The sequence below is a fragment of the Cryptomeria japonica genome, chromosome 8, assembly GCF_030272615.1.
Source record: "Cryptomeria japonica chromosome 8, Sugi_1.0, whole genome shotgun sequence".
NCBI lineage: Eukaryota > Viridiplantae > Streptophyta > Pinopsida > Cupressales > Cupressaceae > Cryptomeria > Cryptomeria japonica.
The window spans coordinates 722,576,366-722,597,904 of NC_081412.1; the positions used below are offsets into that span (position 1 = coordinate 722,576,366).

The 21,539-nt window shown below is 38.3% G+C and overlaps 1 protein-coding gene across 3 annotated transcripts in view; it reads right to left on the reverse strand.

Annotated features, from left to right (window-relative positions):
- Positions 1-21,539, reverse strand: part of LOC131074328 (uncharacterized) — a 91,876-nt gene that overhangs the window by 51,460 nt on the left and 18,877 nt on the right. For all 3 annotated transcript variants that reach the window (XM_059209679.1, XM_059209680.1, XM_059209678.1), the window contains exons 4-9: positions 21,333-21,422; positions 21,078-21,131; positions 20,857-20,934; positions 20,685-20,753; positions 20,424-20,576; positions 20,218-20,344 (exon numbers count right to left, since the gene is read on the reverse strand). In XM_059209679.1, the coding sequence (XP_059065662.1) occupies positions 20,218-20,344; positions 20,424-20,576; positions 20,685-20,753; positions 20,857-20,934; positions 21,078-21,131; positions 21,333-21,422 (571 nt within the window). The remainder of the gene's footprint in view (positions 1-20,217; positions 20,345-20,423; positions 20,577-20,684; positions 20,754-20,856; positions 20,935-21,077; positions 21,132-21,332; positions 21,423-21,539) is intronic.

The window sequence follows — 21,539 nt, forward strand, 5'->3', positions numbered from 1 at the left end:
GATTTTTAAATAAAGGCAAAAAATAATTAATAAAAGATAACGCCATATTAAATGCTAAATAAAATGGATATTCAATTTTTTAAATTGATTTAGCATTTGAGGAAAATTCGAATTGCTCACTTGGCGCCAAAATTTGGAAAAAAGGAAGGGACGTACCTCATCGCTCTGGTCCCTTGGAGAGGGACAGGAGCGATCCATGATTTTGATCTTGATTTTGCATTTCTTACGTCTAACTCCTTCATCTTCGCATTGAAAATCGATCATCATGATGAGTCCTTCGAATTTGATCATCTTGCATGCGTACTTAAATGTCTTTTGAGTGTTCATCGCCTTTGTCCCTTGGAGAGGGACAGGAGCGATCTCCAAATTTCCACGTTCAATATGCATCTTTGCTCCTCGATCTTTCATTGTTAGCGAATAACATCTATGCTCATTCCTTTTGCGCTTATTCCATTTGTCTTCATTATGTGTTTGGACGTATTAAAGGGACCATCACCCTTGTCCCTTGGAGAGGGACAGGAGCGATCCACGTTTTCTCCTTGACCTTGGCAACTTTACACTTTGATCTCCTTTGCGATGTCCTTCAAACGTCGTCCTTCACTCTTCCTAACCTCGCTTCGCTTTGATCTTGAAGGAACGTGAGTGTTTTTGATAGTATCGCCTTGGTCCTTGTCCAAAGGACAGGAGCGATGTGAGGCTTTTACATTATTTGGCGATGTTTGGACGTTCAACACTCTTGCGAATTATCTTCAAACGATGCCTTGGACCATATGCTATCTTATGACGTCTTGACTTAGCTCGAACTTGAAGCAAAACGAGGAATCCAAAGCAAATCGCCCTGGTCCCTTGGAGAGGGACAGGAGCGATATGGTCCATATGCTCATTTTGGTGATTACTTTACGTTTGAAATCTTCATGCATCACCTTTCTATCTATCCATGGACCCTCCAAGACGTTGCGAACCCTTGATCTTACGTAAATCTTGCATAAAATGGCCAATATATCCAACATCGCCCTGGTCCCTTCCTGAGGGACAGGAGCGATCTAGGCTATAGGGTGCGAATTTCATCATTGTGACGACCTTTTAATGTTTGTGCTTGCTAAAAAAAGTCTTGAAGTGTCCCTCGCCACCTTGTCTTGTCTTGGATCGACCTTGAACTTGCGTAGGAAGCAACATCATCCTTGTATCGCCCTGGTCCCTTGGAGAGGGACAGGAGCGATCCTCCTTTTGTAGCCTTTACCTCACTTTGCCAGGTTCCAAGTTTATATTCAACGGACTCGTCCTTCTTCACTCCATTCGTCCATACCTTGACATCATCTGTAACTTTGCAAGAAAATCATTTATATCAAAAATCGCTCTGGTCCCTTCCTGAGGGACAGGAGCGAACTAGGCATTTAGCACTGTTATGGACGTCCCAAAAATCTTCAATTTATATTCAACGCATTTATCTCATGTTTTTCCTTGTTTTTGAACGTAAACTTGCCTTGACCTGTGTCTGGATTTTGCATAATGAAGGAAATCGCTCTGGTCCCTGGGAGAGGGACGAGAGCTACAAGGTACCTCACCCTGGTCCCTTGGAGAGGGACAGGAGCGATTTGGTCAATATAGGTCATTTTCCTTCGTTTCAGCATCTCAAATTATATTCATTTGGCAAAGCATCTTCCTTTGGACGTCCTCAAATTGTTAAGTCATCAAAATCTTGCAAGGACAAGGCGAAATTTGAATTGTAGCTCCGGTCCTTCACTGAGGGACAGGAGCGATTTTCCTCCTGGAGGCATTTCTGTGCTCATGAAAATCTTCAATTTATATTCAATGGAAAGATATCGTCGTTCTCCATCACTTCCAACTTGAAATTTGTCTGGACTCTGCAGGGATGATGAGATATTTGAAAATGAGCTCCCGTCCTTCACTGAGGGACAGGAGCGATTTTGCTCCTACAGGCCAAAATAACATGATTTTTCACATTTTAACACTTCACGAGGCGAAAACAAATCAATTCCAATGCCCAGGATCAAAATCAAAAAAGTCAAAATTTGGTCAAAATATTCAATCGGACAAAAATTCACATTTCACTTTCAACACTTAGACAAATCTAAGCTCTGCATTAACATTCCAATTGAAAATTAGACCATTTTGGCGAATTCATTGCATTCAAAATTTGCATCCTAGAAAAGGAAGCTCACAAGCTCTCAAAAACGACTGGATTTTGGCCTGAAACGACAAAATTTAAAACCCTAAGGCTTGACCCTAAATCCAGACGACCAACTGACTAACAAAACCTTAAAAACGAAAGCAAAAACGAGCGAAAACAAACAAACAAAAAAAAAAAAAAAAAGGGGGGGTCCCCATTTGCGATGGGGCGATGTGTGAAATGGTCACAACACAACCTTAGGCGCTAATCACCCTCAGGTCATCCTGCAAATAATAATAAATTATTATTGTATATTCTCACGTTGGATATTGGGTCCAGCCCAATAGTTGTTTAATTTCCCTTTGCACATTACATTTTGGGCACAGCCCAATGACACATTGAATTTATTTATCATGCTACATTTGGGTCTAGCCCAATTTAAGATGACTTCCACGTTACACTTTGGGTCTAGCCCAATGACATTTAAATAGAGGATAATACAAGTGCATATAATAGGTATCCGAGCTAGCTATTGTTTCAACATTACAGACAATGCATATAGAAGATCTACTAGATGATGAGAAGACTTATGGTTAGGTCAATCTTTCAGTTGCAATAGCTATTGTTAAACATTAACTTCCTCTAACATCTCCAAGTCTCGTACTTAGTATGCACCTAGACATTGATCAACATACAAATGCCTTGAAATCCTGTAGTGGTAGATAGAACTCTAAATTGTTATCTTGGAAGTACTATCTGTTAGAATCAATGACAGTCCCAAAGACACTGAGAGGGGGGGGTGAATCAGTGTCTAACCGGTTAGGAGAATATTTAAACTTATTAAGAACTTTGTATCCCAAAATAGTGTACCGGTAAATAAGAATTAATGCAGTGAATAAGAATAACAGAGACAGCATAGAGAACACACCATAACACAAGATATTAACGAGGAAACCCGATGTGGGAAAAACCTCGGTGGGATTTGTGACCCACAATATTCACTCACTAGCCAATGAATAAATATTACTTACAATGAGGGGCCTGCACATGCAGAAAGGCTAGCAGCCTAGAGCTCACTGCTCAGCTACAAAACAGAAGTCTCACTTACAAAATGGATTATCAAAATCCAATACAATGTACTACTTCAGATCAGCATCAGCTATGCCAGGTTTAGTACCGGTTTAAGCTCAGTCTATAACCAAAACCTTCGCTGTCAACTATATCACCTTATACAAAAAATATCATCTATACTCTCTCTCTCATCCATCATATCAAAATGACCTATAAGATCTCATACACATATGAGTCTTTTACAATATGCCATGTCGGCTTATACAAGAGATAATTACATTATAAAACAATAAACAAAAGTTTATTCCATGTCGGCTTGAGTGTCGATATGCATTATTGCCGCTGTCGGTGAAGTGCCTGTCGGTGTATGTAGAAGTCTATTGCTGGTGTCGATAACTGCCGGTGGGTTGACAGATGATTGCCAGTTGGTTGCCATCAATGACAACATCAACTATTCTCATAAGAGTGTAGAATGTCAATAATCTCCCCCTTTGGCATTGATGGCAACACTCCTGAGAAAAATCAAAAAACTGTTCCAAAAACTGAAGTCTAAAAAGTTTCCAAAAATTGATGTGCTCCCCGTGAGCAAATGATCTCCTCTGAATAAGCATTTTTCTCTCCACTACTCCCCCTTTGACATCAATGACAAAGGTTGTCAAAAATAGTCAAACGAGTGCAAAAATTTCACCTCAAAGTCTGTAACTGGTTGGTTACAATCTGAAAGATATCTGCCAAAACTAGATTTAGACTCTGCATAAACATTTTGCTGTCATTCAAGGTTGCTTCAGTCTGTTGGATTGTGTCGGTGAGATAATGCATGTGATCTTCTAGTGATTGCTCTCCTTGAAGTAATGCCTTAGATATTTCTATTCTCTGAGAAATAAGATTGTCCAACTTGGGACCAAGTTTATTTTTAAGTTCTCGGGCATTAGACCTTATCCTTGCCTTTTCTTTCTCAAGTTTCTCTAATTTTTCCTCAAAACCTGCCATTTCTTGCTCAAAAACTGATGTGTCCGGATGAACCAATTATGTTATCAACTATGTCATCGATTTCCTTTTGTGTTTTACTGATCTCCTTATTTGTGTCCGCTATCAGGAGGTGAGGTTTGCATGTTTCCTTATATAGCTCTTTGTACTCCAAAATTGTAGAGTTCAGTGCCGGTAATAATGTATTCAAGTGTTCTGTACACTTCTTTATGGTGTCATCAAAGAATTTGCCCTTCTCTTTTTCAACTCTCTCCTTTATTGTGTCCTCATTCACTTTGTCAATGCATTGTCAGCAATAAATTTGGACAATGTGTCCAATTTACCTAAAGAATCCTTAATATGATCTATGTTACAATTTGGTGCAATCAATTTAAGAATAGGCACAGTGTTATCAATTGCCTTGTAGGCTAATGCATTGCAATCCGTTATCTTTTTGATTGAATCCAAAAGTACCTCTGTAACATTGGTAGGTCTGAATTCACTTGCTGATGTGTCGGATGTCTGACCAATTACTTTAATTACCTTTGTATTTCCATCAGTTGTAACCATTTTACTTGCATTTTCCTCCGGTGGATCAGTTTGGGTTTGCATCTCAACCTTCAAAGGTTTCTCAGACTGTTTTGATGTCTCAGTGATTGCTGGTTTCTCTGGTTCAGTGTGTTCCTCCGCCTCAGATTGTTTTCTTGAAAGTTCAACTGCTGGTATCTCTGTCTCTGGTGGCCCTGTGCCAGCATCTATACCTTCAGTAGGTTTTTCAGTTTCTAACGGTTGCTCTGTTTGGGTTGGGATCTCAACCTCAACAGTTTCTACTGGATTCTTTGCCATGTTGTCACTGTCAACATTGTCATCCTTAACCTCTGAATTATCCTTGTCCACAACAATATTTACTTCCTGAGTATCCACATTCATGGTAAAAAGTATCTCAGATTTAGGATTTGTGTCATCATGTGTAACACCTTCAGTGTCAATAACCGGTGGATCATTTGTGTGTACCGATGCAGTATCCAAAGGTGGCGGTAGATTGTCAGTGATCTTGATGTTTGGAATACCACCAATCTTTCCTTTGCCCTTGTCCTTATCCTTCTGATACACTTTAAATGTCTTTTTCGGTCGGTTCATTTCCTCTTGTTTCTCCTTCTCCTCAAAAAATATATCCCAATTATCAGCAGTCTCATCTGCAATCTCTTTTACTCTTCCTACCATTAAACTTACTTGTCAATGTCCACTGGCAAAAACAAATCGGTTAGCCTCAAAAATCAGTTCATCAATTTCTTCTTTTGAATTTACAAGATGTACAGCTAATAGTTTTTCAACTTTCAGTTTCTTGTCTAATTCCATCACTGCTATCCTTTTTGCTTCCAATCTTCTATAAAATTCATTTGATAAATCATCCACAACTTCAATTAAAACCTTTTTATATATGTCCAAGTGTAGAATTATACTGTTCTCAATGCTTTCCCTGTCAAAATCATTAAATGTGTTATATAGTTTGTGTACATTAGCCAAATTTCCATCATCAGTTATCTCATTCAATAAATCATTCAAAGAAGGGGTAACAGGTTGTTGTTTCTTCTTTGGTGTAAGTTTCTTGGGCAGTCCCCTTACTGCCTGTTGTTTCTTCCTCAAAGTCCTTGTTCTCTTAGGTGAAGGAGAGGGTGTCGATGAAGGTTTTATCTTCCTCTTTTCAACTCTTTTAAACTCTGCTGGTTTCTCATTGTCGGTTCCAGAAGATGTGTCAACCGGTGAAATATGTGCCTCCGATTGAAGTTCTTCAAGCTCACTAGCCTTTATGCCACTAATGTTCATTAGATTTTCCTTGATTTCCTTTACTTTCTTAGAAGCATCTCTAATAAATTTCTCTTTTCTTCCTTTTCTTCAACAAATTTACATCTCCTTCAATAGTCTCAACACTACCAAAGACTTTTTCTGATGGTTCTCTTGGTGCTTCCAGTAAAGCTTTAGCATATGTCTCCAAAATGGTAAGATCTACTTCATATCCCATTTCAATCACCCAGATGGTCCTAGGGAGTACGGCCTCCATCCATGTCTCATCTCTTTAGATAACAAAACAGATTTTTTTGTTATATTTGTCTACTACACTCTATGGTAGCCTTTCTCTAGTTCTCATTTTGGCTTGGAAAGTTCTAAAATAGTCTCTTATGTTTTTGTCTCTAGCAGTTCCCATGCCGGTAAAAGCTTCCTGTAATTGTTTTCCTACCGGTATATCATATCCAAAGTCTTTAGGTCCTGTACCGGGGATCTCTTTAGTGAAATACAGCATTAAACATACCAAAAGATTTCCAAAGTGGAATGTCCCTTTCTTATCTCCTTTGATCTTTTTCAAATTGTCAATGAGTTCATCTTTTAGCCATTCACACACATCTATCATTGCATTGTTGTTAACCATCTCATAGGCACTGTTTATACAAACTAGAAACTGAATTAAGCCTGTTAGCATGTGTGGTCTTGTATCTTAGCACCATACTTACAAATCTCACATTGATGTCCTTAATATCATTTACTCTTAGTGATCTATTGTCAGATGTTGCTTCGGTTAGGCTCATCACTTTGTTGTTAGGAATCTTCTTAGTCTTATCAGGTCTGTTGTCGGTTGAGGGTAAACCAGTTACTACCCTAATTGCTTGCTGGGTTATTTTGCAGACAAAATCCAACCATAAGAATTCTCCATGTGCTCTACTCAATACAATCCTTACTACTTCCTCTAGAAATTGAGGGATGTTCAGTATCTCCACAAAACCTAGAGTTTCTATAATTTTGTGTTCGGGTTTAACAGCACCATTTTCATCTCAAATTACCTTAGTAAACATTTTCATCAATTCTTCAGAACCTAGTTCTTCTATATTGCAATGTATATAAATCCTAGGGCCTTCTGCGAATGCTGCACCTTTAGGAATTTTCGAAAATGCCCCTACAGAGTCATCTTGCTTAGCAATTTCGGGAATTATCTTAAACACGAGCCTAGGGCGTTTCACATTTTCCACAATGGTAGGGTATGGAATAAACTCAAGAACGGAAGAAGAGGCCATTGAAAAATACCTTTTACTGCTTGAAAATATTCTGAATGCCTAAAGAAATCACTCTGCACCTTCGCGCCTTCGCTCAGTTTTCGCGCTCTCTGCTAATTTGAATGCTTGGTGAGTCGAAAATGAGGGAAATTAGCTGATTTATAATGACATTTCTTCCACCAACAGCATTAAATGCTCGCCGGTTAAGTGAAAACTTAACACATCTGCCAGTAAAGAAGAAATCTATCTTCTCACCATCAACCAAGGGTAATCTGCATGATTTTCAACTTGCTGCAATACCCCCAAAGAGTTACTTTTCAGTTGGATGAAGAATCTCTTGCCGGTGGAGGATGACTCTGTTCTACCGATATAGAGACAGTTTCATCAACTATCTAATCTCTCTTCCTAATCCATTGTTTTGAAAATTCTAGCTTTACCTCATCTACCTTTTTTTTGCCTTTCAAACTGGATCCTTTATTGTTTGCCGGTGAAGTTTTGCTTCTACAAAATTTAACAATATGTCCAATTTTGTTACAAGCATAACAAGTCACATTATTCCTCTGAATAGCCTTTCCATATCCTACATCAATTTGCATTCTGCATTGATTAGATAAATGTCCATACCTTCCACAAACATAGCATTTCACATTCATTCTGCAATTTTCTGAATTATGACCAACTTTGTTGCATTTAGAACATTGGCCGGTGGGTGCATTAGTATTCTAATTATTTCTAAATCTACAATGATTTGCTCTATAACCATATTTGTTGCAATTGAAACATTTGCCATTAAACTTATAAGCATTAGGTTGTCTTACCAGTTTGTTCTAATCTAGATTGTTTGCAGTACCGGAACTTTCTCCAACTTCAAATCCAAGTCCATTAGTATCTCCATTAGGTTTTTGACTTTTCAGCATGTCCTCAAGCTCCTCTGAACTTTTCTTGAATTTGTCTTTATGTTTATTTGCAGTAGCCAACTCATTTTCCAGAATTCCCTTTTGTCTCCTAAGCTCAGTTTTATCATGTTGCATGTGAATCAAATCTGTCTTCAGCATATCATTTTCATGACTAAGTCTTAGATTTTCATTTCCAGCATCATTGAGTCTCCTTCTGTAATGTCCCCATCCTAGTCAGGGACTTGGGATTGAGGAGTTAGCCTATTTTTGGACCCTTGTAGGCTAACAGAGTATGGATAAAGGGGTCAGTAATGCAGTATCTTGAGGAGTGGTCTATCTATTTGTTCTAGTTCAATGTTGAGTTCAGTTTTGGTCTTCGTTTCATCAGTTTCTGATACTTTATGAGGATTTCCTATTTTTTAGGGAAAAATTGCTAAAAATAGACATGGTCCTATTTTCATTGGCATGGCGAATTGTGGCCCTAGCTTCTGACAGATTCAGTTTCAGAGCAATAATGAGAGAGATATGAATTTTTAAGTGGTTCCACAGGCAATTAATATTTTAATGAAATATTAATATAAAATCATAAAGTGCATCACTTAAATTTATTTAAGTGGAAATTTATTATCTCCTAAGCTAGGCATTGCTTTTAGGGTTAAGTTGAGAACCTGTTGATGTGTCTTTTGTACACGACCAAACACAGAATAAAATACCTAAAGGTACCTTATCCTCTCTTGAACAAAGTTTCCCGACTGCTGAAGATTTCGCCGAAGGATCAGTCGAGGCAACTCCAAGGTTCTTGTATGTAGGTTCTCTACGTGTGGATAAGCTTCTCGTGGTATGATGTGATTTTGCTGGAATCACAAGGGGACTTACGTTTGACTGCCTGAACGTCTGATTTGCTTTGGATATTGCTGGAACGTGAGATTTTACTGGTCCTAGATTTTGAAAAAAAGGAAAAAGGAGAAGGGTTGAAACGGGATCTATTTCTAATACTAAGAATGTAAGAGCAATGAATGACCTTTGATGAAATTCTAACTAAGTCTTTCTTTGACGTCCCAGGACCATCTCCACAAGGTTAGTGCGATCTTTTGAGGAAAGCTTTATGATGTTTAGATCACCGTTGCAAGCATGGACACCATCAAGCTGATGCATATCAATGAAAAAGCGACAATTGAAGTTAAGCTTAAGCTGAATGACTCCAGTTGACTACACAACGCAAGTCTACAATCAACAAACTGCTAGTAGTATGGATATACAAATTTCACCATCAATCATACACATTTCTTCCACTCATCTAATAACATGAAATCAAATTTGAGAAGTATAGAGACCATGCAAATTGTTGAATCGACCCATAGAATTTACCATTTCTTCAATGAAGTTTACAAATCCTTTACAACAACATCTTGGCAACAATCTTTGCCTTCTCTTTCTATTCTACTCTAACTATTTCTTACTCTCTGACTATTCACTACTAGCTATTCTAACCTCTATGAACTAACTATTAACCTTTACAAATGAGGAGCTAGGGCTTATATAGAGAAACCCTTTACAAATAGATGGCTCTGATTGATTTAGAATAAATGGCTAGGATTACAAGATAGAAACCCTAATTAGGGTTTGTTACAACAAACTTCCTTAGCCAATGAGAAAATTACATTCCAGGAGTGAGGACCAATAGGAAGCAGGGGTAGGTGCCTCGAAGTTTGTGCCGCCTCTGGTAAATTAGGTACATTGAATCTGGTCATGCTGAGGTGGACCAATCCGACTGGAGGAGTGATGACTAGGATGCCACCTTGTCTGACACTTGTAACTTGGTTGATGTTGAATTTGATGACGCTGAGAAGATAACTTTGATTAACTCTTCTGAGACTATTTACTTCTTCAACAGACCCTTGCACTGACCTTGGTTGATTCTCCTCTGTCTTTGATGTGTTTGATGAATGGAGTACCTCTCCTTGAAATGTTGGCGACGCCTTTCATTGTCATCTTGTGGTTCCTTAGTGTGGCAAAGTGAAGATTCTGGAGGTAGCTGGCAATTCCTTGAACACATTGAGTCTTCCAATGCTTCAAAGCGCCTTGACGATGATGGACTGGAATTGGTCGTCCTTGATGATGCTGGGCTGGAAGAGGTCGTCCTTGCCCTGGCCTGGTTTTCTCCATCTGCAAAATAAACCAAAAGGTGATTAAGTACATATGACATGTTCATTTCAACAAAGCATCTTCCACCTTGAATCATCAACAAGAAGACTTCAAAATAAAGTTCACTCAAAATCCTTCCCAGGGACAGGCCCTATAAGAATTTCGCCCTGGACCCTTTGGAAGGGTCAGGAGCGAAATTTGCTATTTTGCCCAATTTAGACCTCTTTTCAACATTATCTCACACTTAGCTCTTCGCCTAGCCCAAACAAGGTGAAAAATAGGAGTTTCAAAAGATTTCGCCTTGGACCCTTTGGAAGGGTCAGGAGCGAATTTTGCATTCCAGGATAATTCTATCACTTGTTTACTCCAAAATTCTTCCCAAGGCAAACATATGATAGCCTTCTCTCCACCAAGGCTTAGGAATTCATACCTTGACCTTCATCATGGGCAAACTAGGTGATTTTGGGAATTTCGCTCTAGACCCTTTGGAAGGGTCAAGAGCGAAATTCAAGTTTTAGATTTGATCCTTCATTTTCTTCATTCCAATTCACCTCACAAGGCAAGAATATCTCACTCCACCATCGACCATGCCATAGGAATCAAAGTTTTGGCTTCACACAAGGAGAAAATAGGTGTTTTGAGGAATTTCACTATGGACCCTTTGGAAGGGTCAAGGGCGAAATTCCAGTTTTAGGTCTCAATCCTTCATCTCCTTCACTTCAATTCATCTTGCAGGGCAAAGTAACATCATTTCAACCTCAACCACGCCTTAGGACTCAAAGTCCTGACTCGACACAAGGAGGAAATAGGTAGTTTGAAGAATTTCGCTTTGGACCCTTTGGAAGGGTCAAGAGTGAAATTCATGTTTTGCTTGTCTTCTCCTACCTAGCTCCATTCTTTTCACTTTGTTTCCTCTAGACTCCTTCATTTGAATCCATTTCTCAACCTGGCAACATTTGCTTGATCCTCAAGAGGCTTGAAAAGGAAAATTCACTCAAAAACCTAGCCAGGGACGGGACCTATCCAGAATTTCGCTCTGGACCCTTTGGAAGGGTCAGGAGTGAAATTCATGTTTTGGCTCAAAACTTGCATTTTTGGTGATCAAAAATCATTCAAAGGCAATCCAAAGGGCTTTTCTTACCTTGTTCTAGTCCTAACTTAGCACAAAATTTGAAGGATAAGATGGATTCTAGGGTTTTCGCTCTGGACCCTTTGGAAGGGACAGGAGCGAGCGAAAATCTTGTTTTGAGCTTATTTCTCCATCCTCTCAACCTTAATCAACTTCAAAAGGCAAGGACACACCTTCTCACTCCCATCCACACCATAAAAACCAAAAGTTTGATTTGGTCCAAGGAGAAAATGGTGGATTTGAAGAATTTCGCTCTGGACCCTTTGGAAGGGTCAGGAGCGAAATTCAAGTTTTTGCTCAATTCCTTCAAATTCATGGATTCCTAGCAACTCAAAGTCATTCCTATGGACTTCTCTCATCACAATTCACCTTAGTTTGCACTAGGCTTGGCATAAGATTGAGAAAAAAGGTGGTTCTCGTGAAATTTCGCCTTGGACCCTTTGGAAGGGTCAAAAGCGAATTTCCATTTCTAGGACAAAATCTCCACCTTTCATCCCTTTCAAACATTCCCAAAGGCAAAAACATGTCCATTCTTCCTTTCAACATGCCTTGGATATTAAAATTTGATCAATCAAGGAAGAAAATGAGGGCTAGGTAGATTTTCGCTCTGGACCCTTTGGAAGGGTCACGAGCGAAAATCTTAGTTTAGGCTTGATCACTCATCTTTTCAATCCCAATCTTGATTGCAAGGCAAAAATCCATCACTCTTCACCTAAAGAACAAGGTTTGAAGCCCAAACAAGGGAGCAAATGAGGTTAATAAAGAATTTCGCTCTAGACCCTTTGGAAGGGTCAGGAGCGAAATTCATGATTTAGGCAAAATCTTCATCTTTCAAAGCGTCCAACTACCTCTCAAGGCAAGAACATACCAATTCACCCTCCAACATGCCAACGCCTAGCCAAAACAAGGAAGAAAATAAGAGCTACAAGGATTTTCGCTCTAGACTCTTTGGAAGGGTCAGGAGCGAAAATCATGTTTTGAGCTTGATTCTTGATTTTTCCAACTCCAATCCTCTTTGGGAGGCAAACATAGATCATTCTTCTTGCATCTCCACCAAGATCTTGACTTTGGCTAAGGGAAAAATGAGTGTTTTCAAGAATTTCGCTCTAGACCCTTTGGAAGGGTCAGGAGCGAAATTCATCTTTTAGGCTAGAATCCTTCATCTTTTCCACCTTTACTTACTTCCTAAGGCTAGAACATTCAAAAACACCTCCAAACATGCCTTAGAGACCAACACTTAGCCAAAATTAGGAAGGAAATGAGGGTTATGAGGATTTTCGCTCTGGACCCTTTGGAAGGGTCAGGAGCGAAAATCTTGATTTATCCAATTCTCTCTCAAACTTGATCAATTTCAAGGTCCTTTCAAACTCTATTCATCATTTTAGGCAAGATAGAAGGTCAAATGGAAGATTTCGCTCTAGACCCTTTGAAAGGGTCAGGAGCGAATTTTCCATTCTAGGTTAATTTTCACCATTTTGTAGTCTTAAACCTCCTCTCCAAGGCAAACATGCATCCAAGCCTCCTCAACTATGCCTCAAAAATCCAAAACTTGGCCATATGAAAGAGCAAAATAGAGGAAAAGGTGAATTTCGCTTTGGACCCTTTGGAAGGGTCAGAAGCGAAATTTGACATTTTGGTCTCTCCGTCAGGATTCATGTATGGAATATAACATTTAAGTATAAGTTATACTTTAAGTTATATTCCATATATACTGTCAGGATGTTTGAGAGTGGTTTTGGACCTCCAGGAGTTATAATGCAAAATCTAGTTTTTGGAGAATTCTTCAATTTTCCAGACTTAGTCAAATTTCAAGATCAAGAAGACATTCCAGACTTAGCCAAATTTCAGGGCATTTGAAGATCAGGATGACATTCCAGACTTCATCACTCACCAACTTGACCTAGCTCAGACCTTCAAGGATGATACTCACTCACCGAGCAAGACACAATTAGCAACAAGAGCAAAACCAGGCCCTAAGGAAGACTCTCAAAGAAACCCTAATTCTGGGGCCCCGTGGACTCACCCTGGCTCGAGCAGAGCTTGCCATCCTAGTGATCCCTCTAGCAACACTCAGCATGCAAAGGCTAACAGACAAAACCCTAAAAGGCCTAGAAAAACGAACCCCAGAAAGCAAAAAGTAGGGGTCCCCATTTGCAATGGGGCGATGTGTGAATACATCACAACAGAACCCTAAAAGCAAGTTATTATTTTTTAATCCCTAATTGCCAAAAATCGCACCTTTTGGGTATTTAGGCAGCCAAGATGGAAATTAAACCTCATTCTTGATATTGAGCATTTGACATTTTCTTCTGAGCACTTGGCTATGGCGGCTAGGGTTTGGACCCGTTTTGGAGAGCGTCCATTCTTTAGAATTCACTAGCTTTGAGATTGTGAAAGATCAATCGAATTGTTGCAGCTTGGTTGGCTTCATTCAAAAGTCAAATTGAATTGAATTGGGGCAGATCTGGCTTCTTACAAGGCAGATTTGTTGTAGGGTTTTCCTATTTACTGTTTTGTTGTTGATTCTTCTGTGGTTTGGAGGCTTCTTTTCCCAAACACACAGCTTGCTCATTTAATGGCACCATCTTTCACTGTTTGGGTGTCTTAGTATTTAAATAAGAGCATATCTGGATTGTTCCAAAATAAAAATCAGAACTTTGTAAGTTGCTGATTTATTCTTTCTTTTCAATAAATTGGCTAAGGACCTACGAGTATGCTTCTAAATTCTCCAATTCATTGTTTCAGTTGATTAAATTCATGTATTATTCAATATGTGTTGCAAATTAAAGAAACCCTCTTCTACAACTTCTGTCTATTTCTGAAAGACCATCTTAATAATTAAAAATTACAAAGAAGATCTACAAATTACAGCAGGTTGAAGAGTTGAACCAGCAAGGGTTCACCACACCTACTCAGGTCTTCTTCATTCTTTTTCCTGTCTTTACATAACCTCATAGTCATATCTTGCATTTCATTTTTCATATTACTGTTTTCTTGTCTCAACTTGTTTGCAAGTTCTCTAAGAGTTTCCTTTTCATCATCATCTTTCTGCATCTTCTCATGAAGTTCTCTCCTTTTATTTTGTGCTATAGCAAAGTTCTCCTGAAGTTCTTTAATGAATTCCTGTGCAATCCTTAGATCATCTTCAAGTTTAATATTCTTCAATTTCTCTGCATCATAATCTACAAGAGCTCCTTCCAATTGTTTTCTTAAGTTCTCCATCTGTACTGTTGTGACGTTTTCACACATCGCCCCATTGCAAACGGGGACCCCCTACTTTTTAGGCCCTTCCAGTCTTTTGGCTTTGTTTTTTTGGGTCTTTTTCGCAGCAGTCTCTTTAGTTTGCGAGTGTTTGGGGGTCAAATTGATTAGGTCTACTTTTCGTTTGAGCGAGTTTGCTGAAGTCTAGGGCCTGGTTTTGTCTTTTTTAGGGTTTCTGTCTTTTGTCCTAGATTTTAGGGGTTTCTATTAGGGTTTTAGAATAACTGAACATACGACTGGAATCAAGACCCTTCAAGGAACCTCCCAGTAAAATTTGAGCCAAAATGGAGCAACTTTCTATTTTTAGAAAGTTCCTATTTTTTAGGGATTTTACCGAGTCTCGGAATGTCGTCATTTTGCCAAAAATCAAACTTACGATTTTTAGTAAGTTTCTATTTATAGTAAGTCATTCATGTATCCTGTCTAGGGGCCTAACGTTGACACTTTGAAGGTTTCTATTTTTGGAAAGTCAGTTTTGACAAGACTATTCGAGCGAGGTGACAAAGATCAGACATTTTCAACTATTTCTAATTCCAGAAAGTCAGAAAGCAGATAGAGAAAGCCAGAAGTTGGTTGAATGCTGAAAGCCCACTCCTGAAATGGAAAGCTCAGGAAAATACTCTAAGTCTGGAAAAATCATCCCACGTCCTGGCCAGGCGCCAAAACCAAGGAGGCATGGAGGATTCACAAATTTCACTAAATCCTCCACCAAGTCAAAATTCTGCCCAAGATGCCAGCCATGCGCCAAAACCAAGGAGGCATGGAGGATTCACAAATTTCACTGAATCCTCCACCAAGTCAAAATTCCGCCCAAGATGCCAGCCACGCGCCAAAACCAAGGAGGCATGGAGGATTCACAAATTTCACTGAATCCTCCACCAAGTCAAAATTCTGCCCAAGATGCCAGCCACGCGCTAAAACCAAGGAGGCATGGAGGATTCACAAATTTCACTGAATCCTCCACCAAGTCAAAATTCCGCCCAAGATGCCAGTCAGGCGCCAAAACCAAGGAGGCATGGAGGATTCACAAATTTCACTGAATCCTCCACTAGGTCAAAATTCCGCCCAAGATGCCAACAAGGCGCCAAAACCAAGGAGGCATGGAGGATTCACAAATTTCACTAAATCCTCCACCAAGTCAAAATTCCGCCCAAGATGCCAGCCAGGCGCCAAAACCAAGGAGGCATGGAGGATTCACAAATTTCACTGAATCCTTCACCAAGTCAAAATTCCGCCCAAGATGCCAGCCAGGCGCCAAAACCAAGGAGGCATGGAGGATTCACAAATTTCACTGAATCCTCCACTAAGTCAAATTTCCGCCCTACTCTCCAGCCAGGCGCTAAAATCAAGAAGGCATGGAGAATTCACAAAATTGATGAAATTCCCTCTCTAGTGAAAAATCCACGACTAGGATTGAAAATTCAGAAAATCTTCTAAGGTATGGAAAGTTGAAGGTTCAGGAAGGAAACTTCAAGAATTCAAAAAATTCCTTCCTTGGGGAGGAAATGCATCCAAGGTGAAGAATTCCAGAAAGTGCAAAATTTTTGGCTAAGTGCTAGAAATTCCTTCCTTCAGAACGAAATTCCAAGAAAGGCCATAGTTCTTGGAAATCATGAAAATTGGCTAAGGCATGAAGAATTTCCTTCCTCATGGTAAGGAACAAATTTCTTTCCAAAGGAGAATTCCTTCACAACATGAATTCCATGCCGGGATGAATTGAAGGTGAAAAAAAAACAATTTCTTGGCAAGGAAGGAATCAGGGATGAACTAAACAAGAAATTTCCCACAGAAAAAGTTTTTAAAAAATCCATTCTCGACCATCAAATCACATCCAAATTTCAAAAAAATTCCATATTTGGATTCATAGGAGAATTTTCTCTCTCCTGTACCGTGGAACCCTAATCTGGAAATTTTCCTAAAAAATAGGAAATGTGCAGAATTGATGAAAACCCTTCTTCAAGCAAGGAAAGTTGAAGAGACTTCAAGAAAATTCTTCCTGAATCAAATTTTCTCTCTCCAACAATTTGAGATGTGCAGGAGCGGATATACAACGGCAGGGTTCACTTGCATGGTGAGGATCTATTGAACGCATGGCAGTATGGTGGCGCATTCATTGCTGGAATATTTGACCAAATGGCGACGCGGTCATTGCATGTTAAATTTATGGTAGATTCCTTATGCATGTAGCCGTCACATGTGGAAATGATGGAGCATTTATGACATAATGGGGTGATTTTTGCATGGATGAATATTCAACGCATATTGGGCGAATTTGAAAGAGGTGGTGCATTTAATGCGCAATGGATACTATTTTGGGTACTTTTGAATTAATTGTATATGGGCATGATGTGTTATTAATTGTTGATTCCCACCTTGTTGCATCATGTGTGAGGAATCTTTTGGGAAAACCCTAACTAGGGTTTGCATGTAATCATGGTCTGAGGCCTATATAAAGGGGTGACCCCCTTCATTTGTAAGGAGGGAGCCTTGTATAAAATTGTTGCGATAAGTTTTGAGATAATAACAGTGAAACATTGTTCTCTGATGGTGTCCACTTAAATTATTTTTTCAAAGCTTGCATGGTTTCACCTTCCTCACTTAGATTAGAAATAGTAAAGTGCTTTGATTTCAATGGAGAATGTAATGGTGTCTGATGAATTTCCATGGTTCATACTTTTTGCATCTTGCTGATTGTAAGTTGCAGTGTAAAGTTGGTCTGAGCCCCCTAAATTTGTGCTAAGTTCGATTGTGGATAGTCATTTGGATTGCGTCGTTTTTGGGTATTCAAATGTACTTTCTCCATTTGAAAATCCTCTAGCATCCCCAAAAGATTGCAACGGTTCTTGCAGAGTTGTAGTTAAACTTGGCGAAGCAGAGCTTGGTTTATTTGGAATTTGTCAACCGAAGCATTAACTGTTGATATCACTGCCCTTAGGAGTAGATTTAGATCCTTCTAAACCCTTTCCCTTTTATTTTCAGTTCATTTTAGTCCGTTCGAAGCAAAAGCATCATAGATTCGCTATATCCGATGATTGAGTTCCAGCCACAGCAAAGAAGTGAAAGAACGATGCAAACGTAAGGCCCCTTGGATTACCAGCAATCACATCAGCCAACTGAGTCACGTCTGTAGCATAAAGGAACCTTGAAATCGATTGTTTGAACTTCTTGCAATCTTAGCATGCAATCACACTTTGATCAAGAGAGAGTGAAGTGACCATTAGGCAACTTTATTTTGTGTTTGACGCTGTCATAAAAAACACGTCAACATGTATCGGTGTCAGAATCTTCCTCAAGCTGTTAGGCTTTTGAAAATAGAGGACCAAGCTCTGATACCAATTGTTAGAATCAATGACAATCCCAAAGACACTGAGAGGGGGGGGTGAATCAGTGTCTAACCGGTTTGGAGAATATTTAAACTTATTAAGAACTTTGTATCCCAAAACAGTGTACCGGTAAATAAGAATTAATGCAGCAAATAAGAATAACAGAGACAGCATAGAGAACACACCATACACAAGATATTAACGAGGAAACCCGGTGTGGGAAAAACCTCGGTGGGATTTGTGACCCACAATATTCACTCACTAGCCAATGAATAAATATTACTTACAATGAGGGGCCTGCACATGCAAGAAGGCTAGCAGCCTAGAGCTCACTGCTCAACTACAAAACAGAAGTCTCACTGACTTACAAAATGGATTATCAAAATCCAATACAATGTACTGCTTCAGATCAGCATCAGCTATGTCAGGTTCAGTACCGGTTTAAGCTCAATCTATAACCAAAACCTTCATTGTCAACTATATCAACTTATACAAAAATATTATCTATACTCTCTCTCTCATCCATCATATCAAAATGACCTATAAGATCTCATACATATATGAGTCTTTTACAATATGCCATGTCGTCTTATACAAGAGATAATTACATTATAAAACAATAAACAAAAGTTTATTCCATGTCAGCTTGAGTGCCAGTACGCATTATTGCCGCTGCCGGTGAAGTGCATGCCGGTGTATGTAGAAGTCTATTGCCGCTGCTGGTAACTGCCGGTGGGTTGACAAATGATTGCCAGTTGGTTGCCATCAATGACAACATCAACTATTCTCATAAGAGTGTAGAATGCCACACTATCATAACCATATAAAACAAAAATGACTAAACAGAATTTAAAAATTGAAAATGATCACCTTATAAGGTTTGTCAAATTCAGGGTGATGTGATGATGTTGAATTTATTAAAAATAGAAAGATGGAAATATGAAGAGTTCAACAATCCCTGTCATTTTTTAACTTTTCCATTGGCATCATGAATAAGCAAAAGCGGCACAATCTACTTGATAACTTCTTACAGTCATAAATAAGCTAGAAATATTGCATTATGAAAGACAGCAAGTTTTGAGCAGTTTAAATGTCAAGGGACCCAAAACTACCCCATTCCACTGACTCCATTGACAGTATCAAAAGTATTACAAATAGAAGGTTGGCATATCTTTAATGTCATTTACCATATTATCTAGTTTTGGTTAGCTATAATAATATATATTCTAGGTTTGATGAGATCCAGTCCTTGGAACAAAATGTATGGTGCCAGTACTTGTAAGCATAAACTGAAACATATCTTGACAGTGGTTCCCTGATTTGAGCTAAGAAGACTTAATAAAATAGGATAGAAATAAATGATCCTCTGTATCTCACAGTGAATAAGATAAACTTTGTAGAGCTATGAATTATATTTTAAAGATCTATCATGGAAAAAAACAACCACTCTGTCAGATCCATTTAATTATAACCTTCAGAAACATACAAACTGTATTTGAGAGCCCGGATGAGTACCATGAAAGAGAAACATTCATACTCTGTTGTATCTGTTCAATTGTAACCAGAGTTGAAAGGAAACTGATATGGTATCTGAAGTGGATACAGAAAAAAATTTCAAAACCCCCATGATATAGAATCTAGATATGACTGGATTCAACAATTCTAAAAAGTAAAACACCATAAATATTTTAGTACTTATACATCAAACAAAAATAACATCATATATGTATATACATATGAAAAAGTTTGTGACTATAATTTATTTCTACTTACTAGAGATAAAGAAAGAGTTTTCTACATTAGCACTAGATAGCAAAGGAAAAATTTGTAAGAAAAAAGACTTATATAGAAGATACTGAAGATAATGAGGATATTGAAGAAGAATATTCTAGTTATCACTAGATTCTTGAATATGTAGAACAAAATTGTTTTAATGTTTCATTTTTATTTTATTTTTTGCATTTTTTACAGTTTTCCTAGTAACATTAACTGGATGAAACTCTGGACAGTGTATTAGTGTCTCCAAAAGTATCAAATGCAGCCCAGATATAGGCTCTTATTTAGATATGTTCCCATACCATATTGTGAAAAGTAATCATTATCCATAGTTAATATGGGGATACATTTATTTGAAAATGGTAAGGGAAGTATCCAGCAGCTTTGATTGTAACTTTCACTTATTTCTTTCATCCTTCCCAAACAAAAATATATTAAGAATCAATTAAGAATTTGCAATAAATGAACACACCTGAAATTTTCTTACTAGCCAGAACTAGCTGCTCTTCAAGTTGCTGTTTCTCTACCAGAAGGAGAGAAAAACGATCTTTCTCTGCAGCTAGCTTTTGTTGTTCTTGTTGTCTTGACCTAATAGCTTCCTAAACATAAGCTAGCATGTTAAGTCCAGTACTAAGAATGTCAAAACTATTTGTATATAGTGGCTTGCATACTTTTTACCTGCAATTCAACCTTTATCTTGGCCATTTCCTGTTCCATGGCTTTCAAATGTTGAGGGCTAACAGAATCTGATGTAATTGTATTGCTTTGTTGTTCTTGTTGCCGTTGTAAAAAATTTAGTTCTGCTCTTAGAGCAGCAGCATCTTCTTCAGCCTGTACAAAAGACTAGAAAAATTCACTCCAACAGGGGAAATGGAATAGCTCAGATTTGAACATTGAAAGACCTCATATTACTAATAGAATAAAAATCTTCATATTGACCTTATATTGTTCTTCCTCTACTTCCCTGAGGCGTCTTTTTACTGCTCGAAGTTGTGCTGACAAATCCTCCTACACATAAAAATAAAGATCAGAAATTTAAATAGCAAGATCAACCCATTATATGCAGTGCAATAGAGCCAAAACATCAAAATAACACAAGTCTCATTTGTACCCGTGCAGTGATTGCAGCATCTTTCTCCATAGATGTATCCTGTAGAGCCTTTTTCAATAAAGGCAAATCTTTCCCTTCCTGTAACCACAGTATAGAAAATTTACATAACATGTTCTCCATTCCAATTAAAACTGCAGCCTTAAAATTTGAAAACGTTTTCTGTTTTTGCACAAGGATATTTTAAAAAAAGAAAGAAAACTAAACAAAACTTTCCACTTTACCATATTTCTCAATTGTTTCTCAAATGAATTCCGCTCTATTTCCAATTTTTCCAGCTGTCAAGGAAATTAATTAAAATTAAGGAACAAAGAAAATTAGAGCTTGATGCCCACGCAATTTTTTCTTGACATGTTGTATAGACATAACACAAATCAAGATTGACAAACCCTAACTGTACCTTCAAAATGATTAAAAAATCATATACAAACTAAGATGACACTAATAGATCTCTTACAAGACAAACAGAAAGCCTATACCTTTGAGGCAAAACCGTTAATATGCTCTTGTTGTTCTGCAACCTTGGATTCTAACTGCTTCGCATATGTTGATAGAGCTTGATATTCTCTCTGTCCATTAAAACCAACAAGCCATACACAATGTGCATCAAATTGTAGTACTCGTGTAAGTTTGAAAAGTAATAGGCAAAAAATGCATAATTGAAATTCCTGGTCATTCTGTACTTC